At 32.8% G+C, this 14703-nt stretch overlaps 1 protein-coding gene across 4 annotated transcripts in view; it reads right to left on the reverse strand.

The window, feature by feature from the left end:
• The window catches only part of Smap1 (small ArfGAP 1), a 187713-nt gene that overhangs the window by 54647 nt on the left and 118363 nt on the right, over positions 1 to 14703 (reverse strand). For 3 of the 4 annotated variants that reach the window (XM_027928172.3, XM_027928171.3, XM_027928175.3), the window contains one exon: positions 11059 to 11139. The exons of the other annotated variant lie outside the window; for it this stretch is intronic. In XM_027928172.3, coding sequence (XP_027783973.1) covers positions 11059 to 11139 — 81 coding nt within the window. The remainder of the gene's footprint in view (positions 1 to 11058; positions 11140 to 14703) is intronic. 4 annotated transcript variants of the gene reach the window in all.

Genomic DNA, 14703 nt, shown 5'->3' on the forward strand with positions numbered 1-14703 from the left:
CCTGCTTTTGTAAATAAAGTTTTATTAGAACAAATTCATTACTGCTTTCACATTACAGAGAGTTGAGTAGTTGTAAAAATGAAATATAGTTCAAAATTTTTACTATACAAAAAAGTTTTTTTTACTATACAAAAAAAAGTTTAAGAACTTAATATATAATGAGTACACATAATGGGTTGTAATAATAGTAATATAACCAGAACCAGAAAAAGTTTAACTCTTCTTTCCTTTAGTAAGGAACTATTTTTCCATTTTCCATATTTTGATATGCAAACCTCTAGAAACAAAAACTATAAAACTTTTATAACCTCACTAAGGATAAGTTAAGATCTTTTTCCTTAAACTGAAAAAGAACTCATATAACTTCGCTTTAATAGGATACTCCTTATATACATGAAATACTTACAGATCACTGGTTACTTGAAAAGTAACCTAGTAGTCCAATCTTAGCAAATTAGAACTATCTAATATATGACAGAATGTTTTAGAAAATCAAATTTTTACACAATTTTTCTACCAGTATAGAGCACAAAGAAGAGACAACCATTCAAATGTCAGAAGCACCTGCCTTAATAATCATTTGATTCATTTTATTAAATTTTTAGATTTTTATCTTTCTTCTCGCAGTAAACCTGGCTCTTACTGACCCAATAAATAATAGATGCCGGCACACCACAAAGATGTAAACCTCAATGAGACTTGAGTAAAATAAAAATAAAGTCTGGGAACAGTGGCGGTATACCTGTAATTCCAGCCACCTGGGAAGCTAAACAGGAAATTTGCTGGTTAGAGACACACCAAGGCAATTTAGTGAAACCCTGTCTCAAAATAAAAAATAGAAAGTGACAGGGATGAAGCTCAAGGGTAGAGAACTTGCCTAGCACATTGTGAGACCTTGGGTTCAATTGCCAGTACTGGAAAAGAAAAGGGAAAAAAGGAGAAACTTTCCATGAAAATTGTAGACTGTGTGAGGAAAATAAATTTAATTATAGAAGAATGAAGTAGCTAAATAGAAGCTAACAAATTATAAATAAATAGTTCTTTAGGAAAATCTGGACATTCCACTATAACATGATGTAGAACATACAACAGGAATGAAACTGCAGCAAGAAGATTTTCATGTCAAATCAAAATATCCACCATCCCCCAATACATCCCCACACACAACATTCGGGAATTGAAATCAAAGACTAGGGTTCAAATCCCTGGGCTATCACCAACTACTAACTAGAAGCAAATCACTTCTAAGCAATGAGCTCCTTCTAGAATTTAGTTTACTTTCATTTTTTTATAAAATAAAAAATGTGAATAATAGTAAGATTCCTCCCAAATCCCAAATTAATATGTTAGTATATATTAATATGTATTAATATTAATATATGTTGATATATATTAATATGTATACACTTTTGCTTTAATAGTTTATTGAACAAATCAGGGTAATTAGCACCTCCAACATCTTCAACATTTATCATTCCTGTGTGATGAGAAAATTCCAAACCCTGTCTTCTAGCTATGAGAGTGGAGGGATGAGTAGAAGTTGGTCAGTGGGTTCAATACTGCAATTAAATTGAATGATAATTCTAGATATATTGCTCAGAAGTGTGAATATAGTTAACAATAATGGATCATATTTCAAAATATTTCATTATTTTTATTGTTTAAAGTTGAGTTTGTAAATCCTGTATATATTATAAATATAGTATTTTTTATTAGACAATTATAATTATGCATAATAGTTGAGTTCATTTTGACAAAATCATACATGCACGATTTACTCCCTTTCAGTCCCTGTCCCTCCCACCTTTCCCCCTCTCCTCCTCCCTCCCCCTATTCTTCCTCTAATTTACTGATCTTTCATTTATTTATTTTTGATTGATGCTTGCTACATATAAATAAAGGTGAAATTCCCTGTAGTATATTTATAAGTGCATATAATGTGATTTTCTTAAATTCCTTCTGCATTTCCCATCCCTACTCCCCCTCCCTCCCCTCTCAATCTCCTCCTTCTATTCCACTGATCTTCCCTATATCTTTAGGGTAGCCAATGCACACCCCCCCACCCCACTCTCCACCACCACGTTCTTTTCCTTATTTTGCTCTAGCTTCCACATGTGAGAAAACATTCAACCTTTGATTTTAAGAGTCTGGCTTATTTCACTTAGCATGATATGCTCCACTTATATCCATTTATTGGCAAATGCCATAATCTCATTCTTCTTCATGCTGAGTAAGATTCCATTGTGTATACATACCACATTTTATTAATCTGTTCATCTAGTAATGGACATCTGTGCTGATTCCATAATTTGGCTACTGGGAATTGTGCTTCTATAAATGCTGAAATGGATATATGGGCTATATTATGCTAATTTTAGTTCTTTTGGAATAAATACTAAGTAGTGGTGGTTCCATTCCTAGTTTTTCTAGGAATCTCCATACTGCTCTCCAAAGTGGTTGTAGTAATTTGTAGTCCCACCAACAACGTATAAATGTACCTTTTCTCTCATATCCATGCTAGCATTTATTAGTATGTGTATTCTTGATAATTATCATTCTAACTGAAGTGAGGTCAAATAATATTAGTGTGCTTTGATTTGCATTTCCCTGATTGCTAAAGATGTTGAATATTTTTTCATATTTTTTGCCATTAGTGTTTCTGCTTTTGAAAAGTGTCTGTTCTGTAGTTCTTTCGCCCATTTATTGACTGGGTTATTTGTTGTTGTTGTTGTTTTGTGTGTGTGTGTGTAAAGTTTTTTGAATTCTTTGTATGTTCTGGGTATTAATCTCTGTTAAAGGAGCAGCTGTTAAAGATTTTCTTCCATTCTGTAAGCTGTCTATTCACACTCTTTTTTCCTTTGCTGTGAAGAAGCTTTTTAATTTGATGGCATCCATTTATTGATTCTTAGCTTTATTTCTTGATCATTAGGGATCATGTTTAGGAAGTTGGTGCCTGTACCAATATGATGAAGTGTTGACCCTATGTTTTTTTCTAGCAATTGCAAAATTTCTGGTCTAATACCCTAGGCTTTGATACATTTTGAGTAATTTTTGTGCAGGGTGAGAGACAGAAATCTCGTTTCATTCCTCTACACATGGATAGCCTTTTTTCCTAGCAACATTCCTTAAAAAAAAAAAAAAATAATAATAACTTTTCTCCAACATATATTTCTGGTACCTTTGTCAAGTATCAGATGGCTGAAAGTATATGAGTTTGATTCGGTGTCTTCTATTCTACTCCATTGGTCTTCATATCTATTTTGATGCCAATATCATGCTGTTTTTAAAATTTGTTTTAATGGAGTATAATTTCTCATTCTTCTGGTTATACATGATGTAGACTCCCACATGTCATGGGGTAAGAATGTGTGATTCATTCTATTATCCTTCTTATCCCCATACCCCACCTTCCCCTCCCTTCACTCCCCTCTACCTATTCTTTCCTAGCCCCCCTACCTTATTGTGAATTAGCATCTGCATATCAGAGAAAAACAGTTGGCCTTTGGTTTGGGGGGATTGGCTTATTTCACTTAGCATGATAATCTCCAGCTCCATCCATTTACCAGCAAATGCCATCATTTCATTCTTCTTTAAGACTGAGTAATATTCCATCATATATACATATATACCACATTTATTTTAATCCATTCATCTGTTGAAGGGCACCTAGGTTGGTTCCATAGTTTAGCTACTGTGAGTTGAGCTGCTATAAACATTGATGTGGCTGCATCACTGTAATATGCTTTGGGTATAAACCAAGAAGCAGGATACCTGGGTCAAATGGTGGTTCCATTCTAAGTTTTCTGAGGAATCTCCATACCGCTTTCCATAACGATTGCACCAATTTATATTCCCACCAGTAATATGTGAGTGCTCCTTTTTCCCCACATCCTCACCAACATTTATGGTTGTTTGTATTCTAGATAATTGCTATTCTGACTGGGGTGAGATGAAATCTTACAGTAGTTTTGATTTGCATTTCTCTAATTGCTAGGGATATTGAACATTTTTTCATATATTGGTTGATCTATTATAGTTCTTCTTCTGTGAAATGTTCAGTTCCTTAGCCCATTTATTGACTGGGTTATTTTGTTTTTTTAGTTATCTATATATCCTGGAGATTAATGCTGTATCTGAGGTGCATGTGGTAAAGATTTTCTCTCATTCTGCAGGCTCTCTCTTCACATTATTGATTGTTTCCATTGCTGAGAAGAAGATTTTTAAGTTTGAATCAATCCCATTTATTGATTCTTGATTTTTACTTCTTGCACTATAGGAATCTTGTTAAGGAAGTCAGATCCTAAGCTGACATGATGAAAATTTGGGTCTACTTTTTCTTCTACTAGGCATAGAGTCTCCGTTCTAGTCCTAAGTCTTTGATTCACTTTGAGTTGAGTTTTGTGCAGGGTGAGATAGGGATTTCATTTAGTTATATGTGGATTTTTAATTTTCCCAGCACTATTTATTGAATAGGCTATCTTTTCACCAGCATTTGACAAAACACAGCACACCTTCATGCTCAAAACACTAGAAAAACTAGGGGTAATAGGAACATACCTGAACATCATAAAAGCTACATATGCTAAACCCAAGGCCAGTATAATTCTAAATGGAGAAAAACTGAAAGCATTCCCTCTAAAAACTGGAACAAGACAAGGATGCCCTCTTTCACCACTTCTATTCAACATCATCCTTGAAACTCTAGCCACAGCAATTAGACAAAAGAAAGAAATTAAAGGAACATGAATAGGAAAAGAAGAATTCAGCTACCACTATTCGTTGACAACATGATTCTATATACTTATTGAATAGGCTATCAAAAATTTCCACCAGAAAACTTCTAAAACTCAGCAAAGTAGCAGGTTACAAAATCAACACCCATAATGGCAAGGTATTGGCACCAAAACAGACATGTAGACCAATGGTACAGAACAGAAGATACAGAGACAAACCCACATAAATACAGTTATCTCATACCAGACACAAAGGTACCATGCTGTTTTTGTTACTATAGCTCTATAGTATAATTTGAGATCATGTATTGTGATGCCTCCTCTGTTGCTATTCTTGCTCAAGATTACTTTAGTTGTTCTGCATCTCTTCCAAATGAATTTAAGGACTGTTTTCTTCCTAGGTCTGTGAAGTATGTCATTGGTATTTTGATGTGGACTGCACTGAATGTATACACTGCTTTTGGTAGTATGGCCATTTTGTTAATATTAATTCTGCCTATTCAAGAACATGGGAGATATTTCCATTTCCTAAAATCTTCTTCAATTTCTTTCTTCAGTATTCTATAATTTTCATTGTAGAGATCTTTCACCTCTTTGGTTAGATAAATTCCCAAGGTTTTTTGTTTGTTTAGTATTTTTTAGGTTATTGTGAATGGGATGGTTTTCCTGATTTCTTTTTCCTCCTACTTTCCTGAATTCATTTATCAGCTTGAGAAGTCTTCTGACGAGATTTTTGGAGTCATTTAGATATAGGATCACGACATCAGCAAATAGAGATAGTTTGACATCTCTGCTTTATTTTGATATCCCTTTAATTTCCTTCTCTTGCTGACTGCTCTGGTTAGAGTTTCAAGAACTATATTGTATGGACATGCAACAGTGGACACCTTTGCTTGTTCTTGATTTTAGAGGAAATACTTTCAGTTTTTCTCTGTTCAGCATGATGTTGGCTTTGGGTTCATCATATATAGCTTTTATAATTTTGAGGTAAATTCATTTTATCCCTAGTTTATCCAGCACTTTTAACATGAATAGATGCTGGATTTTATCAAAGCCTTTTTCTCTATCAAGAAGATTGTAAGATTCTTGTTCTTAATTCTATTTAAGTGGTGAACTGCATTTATTGATTTGTCAATGTTGAACCAATCTGTCCACTCTGGGATGAAACCCATGGTATATTATCTTCTTGGTATGTTTTGGAATGAAGTTTGCTAATATTTTATTAAGAATTTCTACATCTATTTTCATCAGGGATACTGGTCTACAGCTTTCTTTTCTGATGTGTTTTTGCCTGGTTTTGGTACCAGGGTTATACCCACTTCATAGAATATCCATTGGGTGTGTTCCCTCCCATTCAATTTCATGGAATAATTTGAGAAAGACTGCTGTTAGTTCTTCTTTAAATATCGAAACTCACCTGAGAATCCATCGTATTCTAGGCTTTTCTTTGTTTATGGGGTTTAAATTGCTATTACAAATTCATTACTTGATGTTGTTCCATTTAGGTTTTCTATATCTTTCTGGTTCAATTTGGGTAGTTCATACGCATCTAAAAATTTTGTCAATGTCTTCTAGATTTTTCAGTTTATTGGAGTATAAATTTTCAAAATAGAGTTTCTAATGATCCTTCGTATTTCAAAAGTGTCTATGGTGATACTTCCTTTTCATCTCTAATTTTGTTTCTTTCTTTTGATTAGCTTGGCTAAGGGTTTATCAATCTGACTCACCTTATGGAGGAACCAATTCTTTGTTTCACTGATGCTATACTATATATTGCTTTTGTATTTTCAATTTCATTAATTTTGGCTCAGATCTTAATTATTACCTGTCTTCTACTGATTTTGTAATTAGTTTGTTCTTCCTTTACTAATGCCTTGAGGTGAAGCCTAAGCTTATCTGCCATGTTAATATATTTTTCAAGTAACTATTCATTAAGCTATCACATTGTCAAAAATCACACTAATGGGGATACGGTGTGTGGTTCAGTGGAAGAGCATGTACTTAACATGTGTAAGACCTGGGTTCAATACCCAGTACCGCTACACCCATCCACCCCAGCAAAAAAAGGATAACTATACTAATAGCTTTAATTATTTATACAAATAAATGAAACTTAGAGAAAGGATCCTAGAATAATAATCCCGATTAATCCCTATCAAGTATTCTTTTAAACTCATGAGATATAAGCTGTGTTGGTTTAAAAAGATAAATAAAAGTCCTTATTTTTCCAACCCATTCTCAAAAAATTCTCCAATGAAACTAGGTGACATTAGACAAATCATATATTCTGAGTATGAATTCACCACTCTATAAAACGGACCTTGTAGCTTTTGTGAAGAATAAAAATAACATACACAAAAAGTTGAAAGCTTTTCCTTTGAGCTCAGGAATAAAACAAGGAGGCTTCTATCACCAATTCAGAAACCAGAACAAGAAAGAGTGTCAAATTCTGCCACAATTAAGTTATAGAAATAAAATGCCCTATATATGTATGTATATTTGCACAAACTACTATAAATAGATGAAGAAAAGACAGAAAATATAACAGAAAAACAGACAAAAAATTGTGAACCACGATTTTAGAAGAGTAAATCCAAATTGGCTATAAACATATGAAAGGTACTGAGCATCATCTGTAATCAAGGAAATGGACAATAAATGAGATACCATTACATATTCACCAGGCTGCAAATACTAAAATCTCTTGTCAGACCACATGTTGTAGAGAAAGTGAAAGGTGTTAAGAATATTTTTATATACACTTTGTAAAGTAGTTTGATATTATGCAGTAAAGTTTAAGATACAAACATAAACGGCTCAGCGATTCCACTCCTAAGTACTTCCTAAAGAAATACTTGCTTAGATGAACACTTACAAAAGTGTTCACTGCAGCACTACTTATAATAGTTTAAACAAAACTATATAGAATTCAAATGTTCAACAGTGGAATGCATAAACTGTAAAACGTGTGCACGTGCGCATACACACACGAAAACTACAGTTATATACTACGTAACTGACTCTTACAAAATGTTGACTAAAAATAAATTTAAAAGAACATTAGTAATATTATTTTAGTCATAATATAGAAAATCAAACCACATTGTTTAGAGATACATGTAGAGGTGGTAAAGTTATTTTTAAGATGCAAAGAGGGTTGGGGATGTAGCTCAGTTGTAGAGGGCTTGCCTAGCAAGCTTGAGGCCCTGAATTCATAATCCCCAGCACCACACAAACACATAAAAAGATGCGATGAAATTGGTATTCATAGAGGGGAAGAGAAATAATTTTTGCTTGGGAAGGGTCATGGGGGAGGTGAGTTTCTGGGGTGCTGTTCTTGTTTTACTTCCTGATTTAGGTGATGGTACATGTTGGTAATTTTACATAAAGATTATTAGATGTAACTGTGATGTAAGTTGTATATGTAGCACAGTTCCTGGCATACAGCAGATTGCCAAAAAAGCCAAATCTTAATGATAGGATATTATTCTGATTATTTGGATTATTCTTATTACTAGTTTAACTACAATTATACCAATTTCTTCTCTGTGGATTATTTATGCCTCCTGGAAACATCACCTCAGGAAGACTATCAAGAAAAATACCTATTTGTTAAATAAAGCTTCTTCATTTGTGCTACTGTTCTTCTAGTTTCTCCACTATGATACTTTTAAATGTATGGTTTTTCTTACATATTCTGCACTATTTGTTTGCAAAATTTTAATAGGAAGTAAAGTATTTTCCTCTATATGATTTTTCTCTTAGCAAGGCCTCCACCATCAGCAGCAGGAGGGCTAATCTTTGCAGGGTAAGCAAGAGAAACAGATGAGGCATGAACATGGTTTAATAAAACCTATGGCTAAAAGAAAACAGTAAAGGTGAAGTGCTAGATTTCTCACTGTTCACATACCCTGTATGCCTCAGGATTGTGATACAGAGACTATTCTCTGAAGTAATTGTTGGGGCCCATTATCACAGCAAACAATATAAGGTGATTATTCACAATGTAAGGCTACAAACACACAAGGTCACTACATCAGATGCTTACCATTTTTTAATGGTGAAATACTTTTTTTTAAATAATGGAGGAATAAAGATGATGTTTTAAAAAGGAATTAAATTTTATATCTTACCACATATAACAATAAGGCATTATACAAACTATTTTAAAATTTCTAAGTTTTAGAAACAAAAAATAAAACCTTATAGTGAGTTGAAAATTACTTTGTAATTAAATATGAAATAAGTGATTTCACTCACAGCTTCTTACTGATGTGCATTAAAGTTACCATAGAAGAGTTAATGCTACTTAGTCAGTCAACAGGTTATAATCACCAATTTAATCACTCCTTTAAAAAGTATTAAATTCGTTAACACCTAAATTTAACATGGTGAAAAGTAAGAATTTAATTCAGTAAACGATCACTAAAACAATAATAGTGATATTCAAACAAACTTTAACTGAAAAAAGTATTTTAAAACATATTTCAAGGGATTCCACATAGCAAAATAGTTCAATAGACTTTAGGATTTAATTAATTACTTATCACTAAATAATAATTTATTAATCTTTCTGCAGGACCTTGGAATCAAGACACCAAAAGGAATTATAAGATAAAAAGCAACAATGAATCCATTTACATGTATTTAACACAAACATAAGGAAACACAGGACTTAGCTCCACCTGACTAATAAATGATTTAAGGAAACAAAATACCTACTCATCTGTGTTAGATAAGGAATTTATCTAATAACACAAAACAGTAAAAGAAGGTAACAAGTAATAAAATCAAGTGCATAGCAATGTCTACAGAAGTTTGAGGAAAAGAAAAAGTGTATCTAGTTGGGATGTCTAATTGACTTTATGGAAAAGGTGACATAAGGAAGTTTAAGGAGAGGTAGGGAAAGAAAAGGATGTTCTTGGCAAAACAATTTAACACACATGGAAAATATAGTTAGGTGACAGTGGAAGAGTCTAAATGGTATGAAAAATGAAACAGAAGCAGAGGAAGGGTCAGATGATGAATGGCTTCAATTGTCACATAAAGGAACTAAGATTCTCAGGGTACTTAATATCTCTTCAATGTTGAAGACTTGTTGATAACTTTTTGAGAGATTGTTCCAATAAATGACAAAGAAAGAACTGCTATATATTTCTGCACTGTAAATGGATGTATTTTGTGGTATTATAATAGGTCTCAAGTTGATTTTAAAATTTAAACAACTAACATCAAGGCTGCTGCCTTTATTAACAATTCTCTTACCACGCTTTAGGTTTATATGATGAAATGCATTCACAGCCAACCCACCATAATTATATAATCAGGTCCTTTGCAAAAATATAATGATCTTCGTACCTCTAGTATGCCTATCACATCTATCCTTCACACTACTGCCAAAATGATCTTCCAAAAAAACCCTTCCAGATTTGGTACATCACCTGCTTTAGAATCTGGAGTGTTCCCATGGCCTTTCTTCCCTCAAAAAACAAACATCTACAATGTGGCTTCAACACATCATTCTGGCCTTATTTTTCACTACTTTTTATAAATAAACATATAACTTTTTTCAAACTCACTGTTTATTTTTCTTCTTTGTGGTGCTGGAGATTGAACCAAGGGTCTCGTACATGCTAGGCAAGTGCTCTACCACTGGCTACATCTCCAGCCATCAAACATCTTTTTCTTTTCTTTTTTTTTTTTTTTTTTTTAATATACTTCCATTTACAAACATACTTCCATCTATTTCCAGTTTCCATGTCTATTTTCAGGCTATTCTCTTAAACTAATATACTCTTGTCTTCCATCTTAATCCTTCCTACACTTTTAGATCTAATTCAAATGTTATGAAGCATAAGATCTTTCCTGGAAGTCCCTTCAGCTATGACCTCTTCATTTTCTAAATTTCCACTGAAAGGTGTGTATAAAACATTCCCAAGCCAAGTGCGATGGCGCATGCCCGTAATCCCAGCTAATCAGGAGGCTGAGGTAGGAGGATCAAAAGTCAAGGCTGGCCTGGGCAACATAGCAATACCTTGTATCAAAACAAAAACAAAAGCAACAAAAACCACCATTCTGTATATCATTCATGAGAGAATACTTGTCCTTACACTTGTGTGTAAGATGGTCTATACACACATTTATAATAAATTATAAATCATACAGGACAAGTCAGGAGGATATGCTTACCACACAGTATTCATTGAACAATTACTTAAAAGAAAACAAACTATTTGCATATCATAAATATCTAGAGGGTCTTTAATATAAGTATATAAGTAAGATGGTAATATTAATAGCTTTTTTTTTAATAAAGGAATTTTACCTTTTCAGTTGTAAGTGGTTTTGTAGGCTTTTCTGGCTCCTTTTCTCTCTTTTTCTCTTCCTTCTTTTTCTCTTTTTCTTTCTAAAACATAGCCCAAAGTTTTGATAAGTTTATTTTTTAAGCATGGCCACTTTTAATTCTTTTTTTATTTTATTAGTTTGAATTATCATGTGAAAATATTCAATGTTTACAATACCTAAGTACTATAAAATACAGCAAATTTATATTCTCACTGAAATTATGTGTTGATAACTCAATACTAAGTATCTCTCTAAAAATTAAAATATAAGTGAGACAATTTAGTACTTTTTGATATGACAGAAGTTCATGATATTTATTTTAAACAAATGCAAAATCCATTCAATAAATTCTCACTACATCCTTCCATAAGGATGTGCTTCCAGATAGCAACCATAATGTTGAATTTTGAACAAGCAAAGATAAACTAATTGATGAAACAGACCTCCTTTTCACATGAGTGAAGACAAATTATAATGGATAACCACAAGGGTAACAGTATAAAATCACTATAATTGTTTAAAAAAAATACAAAATATATTCAGGCCATTATTACAGGTTTTTAGTTTTCAAAATAGCAAATATTATTATTCTCTTGCAGAAAAAAAAAATGATAAAGATAGTACATAGAGACCAGCAGTTAAGGTAAACTATAATGGAATCATGATGATCACAATTTGCATTTCTAGAAAGGATGAAACATTTTAAAATTAAGGATCAAAAACAATAATGACAAATGTTAAGGGACATAAAATGCCAAAAAAGTGAAAAAAGATTAGACAAAGAGCATTTTTTGTAGCATTTCAAGGAAGAAATGACTGGAAACCTAAAATTGAATGACTGCTACATCTGCATACTAAAATATGCCTTAGTTCCTTGCACCAAATATAAAAAGATAAAAATGATGAAGAAATGCAATCCATCAACAAATATATTAAAAAAATGTTCAATATCCCTAGCAATTAGAGAAACACAAATCAAAACTACACTGAGATTCCATCTCTCTTCAGTCAGAATGGCAACTATCAAGAATAAAAAGCAACAATAAATGTTACCAAGAATGTGGGGGGAAAGGTATACTCATACATTGCTCATGGGACTGCAAAGTGTTGCAACCACTATGGAAAGCAGTATGGAGATTCCTCAGAAAACTTGGAATGGAACCACCATTGACTCAGCTATCCCACTCCTCAGTTTATACCCAAAGGACTTAAAAACAGCATACTACAATAACACAGACACATTGATGTTTATAGCAACTCAATTCACAATAGCTAAACTATGGAACCAAACTAGATGCCCATCAACAGATGAATGGATAAAGAAAAAGTAGTATATATACACAATAGAATATTATTCAGCCTTAAAGAAGAATGAAATTATGGTACTTGCCGGTAAATGAATGGAGCTGGAGATTATCATGCTAAGAGAAATAAGCTAATCCAAAAGAATCAAAGGTGGAATATTTTTTTCTGATATGTGGATGCTAATTCACAATAAAGAGGGAGGCTAGGGAAGAATAGAGGTACTTTGGATTAGACAGAGGGGAGTGAAGGGAGAGCAGTGGGTATGGAGGTAGGAAGGACAGTAGAATGAATGAACATTATTACTCTATGTGCATATATGATTACACAACCAGTATAACTCTACATTATGTACAACCAGAAGGATGAGAAGTAATACTCCATTTATGTATAATGTTAAAATATATTTATACTGTAATATATAACTAATTAAAACAAATTTTTTTTAAAAAAAGGAAATGTTAAAAAAAAAAAAGAAAAAGAAAAAAGGAAGACCACATGATAAGCACAGAAAATAGTCAAAAAAACTATGGGTTGAATTTGCATCTGTCCCTTTAAAATGGTCTTTGATATAACCTTCATCAGACCAAATTTGGTATATGTAATCAGGAACAATAATATGGGCAATTTGTAGGGTATAATATAAAAAAAAAAAAACACACTAGAAGCTCAAAATCAGGCAAAACTATGTTTGAGCTGTAATGGTGACAAATGCCTGTAATCCTAACAGCTTGTGAGGCTGGGGTAGGAGAATCCCAGGTGTGAAGCAAGACTTAGCAACTTAGTGAGGCCTTAAGCAACTTAACAAAACCCTGTCTCTAAAGGACTGGGGATGTGGCTCAGGAGTTAAGCACCCCTGGATTCAATCCCTGGTACCAGAACCAAAAAACTACATTGTTTGGGGATATGTACACCAGTATAAAATTATGATGAAAAGCAAAGGTGTGATGATAATGATGAAAATGACAGTAACTATAAAAAGTCAGAATGCTAATTACCCATGGGAGAAAGGATGAGATTTAAAAAGGAAGGTAACATGGAAGATTTCGAAGTGTTAACAATGTTCAGTTCATGCAGTGGCACAGTGATAGTTTCACAGTGATAGTTTTATAAGTATTCATTAAAACAGACACATATTTAATGTGCATTTCAATATTGAAAAGAAAAAAGACACTAAAACCCTCAAAAACAGAACTCTGTAAACTGTAAAACACTACACAAATATGAAACACTGTAACTTTAGTATTTGCTGTAATGATATAAAAAGGAGGAAAGAAAAACCCTTGGTCCTTATCCCAAAGTTTAAAAGAAAATCATAGAGAAGATTTTATGACATGAATATACAATGTCTTCAACTCAAATTTAGGAACAGCAAGAAAATTCTAAAGCGTTTCTCTTTTCTTTTATTGGTTCTTAATAAAGAGCAATGAGTGTAATAGTATTTCACAAACCAGTGATAGCATTTGAACTAAAACTTACACTAACAAACAGCATAGGTGTACAACTTTGTAGTGAAAAGAGAATAAATATATGACTAGAACTTCCAGAACCTATATAAAAAGAGTTTAAATTTTGAGGTTCTTTTAGACTAAGGTTCTCTAAAACATCTGTTTCAATAATGCTTTTCAGGAATGAAATAAAAGTTAACATAAAGCTGAACCTTCTGAATACTTAAAGTGCTAAAGCGTAAAAACAATCTATATTCTTTAACTATCAGATACGAATATCAAAACTGGCATTTTGAGATTGGAGTGTAGGCAGTGATAGAACACTTGCCTAGCACATGTGAGGCACTAGGTTCAATCCTCAACACCACATATAACAAATAAATAAAATAAAGGTATTGTGTACATCTACAACTAAAAATATATTTTTTAAAAAAACTGATATTCTGTCACAAACATTAAGGATATTAACATAGGACAGACAAAAGACCATCTAGAAAGTTGAATATATTTCTAAAAACATATTTTTATATCTGCTCAAGTACCTGGACTTCAGGTACTAAAATAAGGAAGATGTGAGCCTTTAAGGATAACTAGAAACATTACTTATTGGTGGTCAATCCCAACCCAAATCAAAACATTCATTTCCAAAACACAATTACCACTTATTAAGTGTTTCCTTATTACTTAGTTTAATTTTTATGAAAACCATTTAGTTACTGTCATTATTGTCCTCTTACAAATGAAGAAATGAAATCTTAGAAAAGTGGTGCCCGAAGCAACACAGATGATCAGCATCCCTTTAGGATAAGGGACTAGAGACTCCAAACATTCAAGTCTCTCTACTCAATGTGGTTCAGTGGAGCTTTTGCTATTCT

This window comes from Marmota flaviventris, chromosome 6 (genome assembly GCF_047511675.1).
Source record: "Marmota flaviventris isolate mMarFla1 chromosome 6, mMarFla1.hap1, whole genome shotgun sequence".
Classification (NCBI taxonomy): Eukaryota; Metazoa; Chordata; class Mammalia; order Rodentia; family Sciuridae; genus Marmota; species Marmota flaviventris.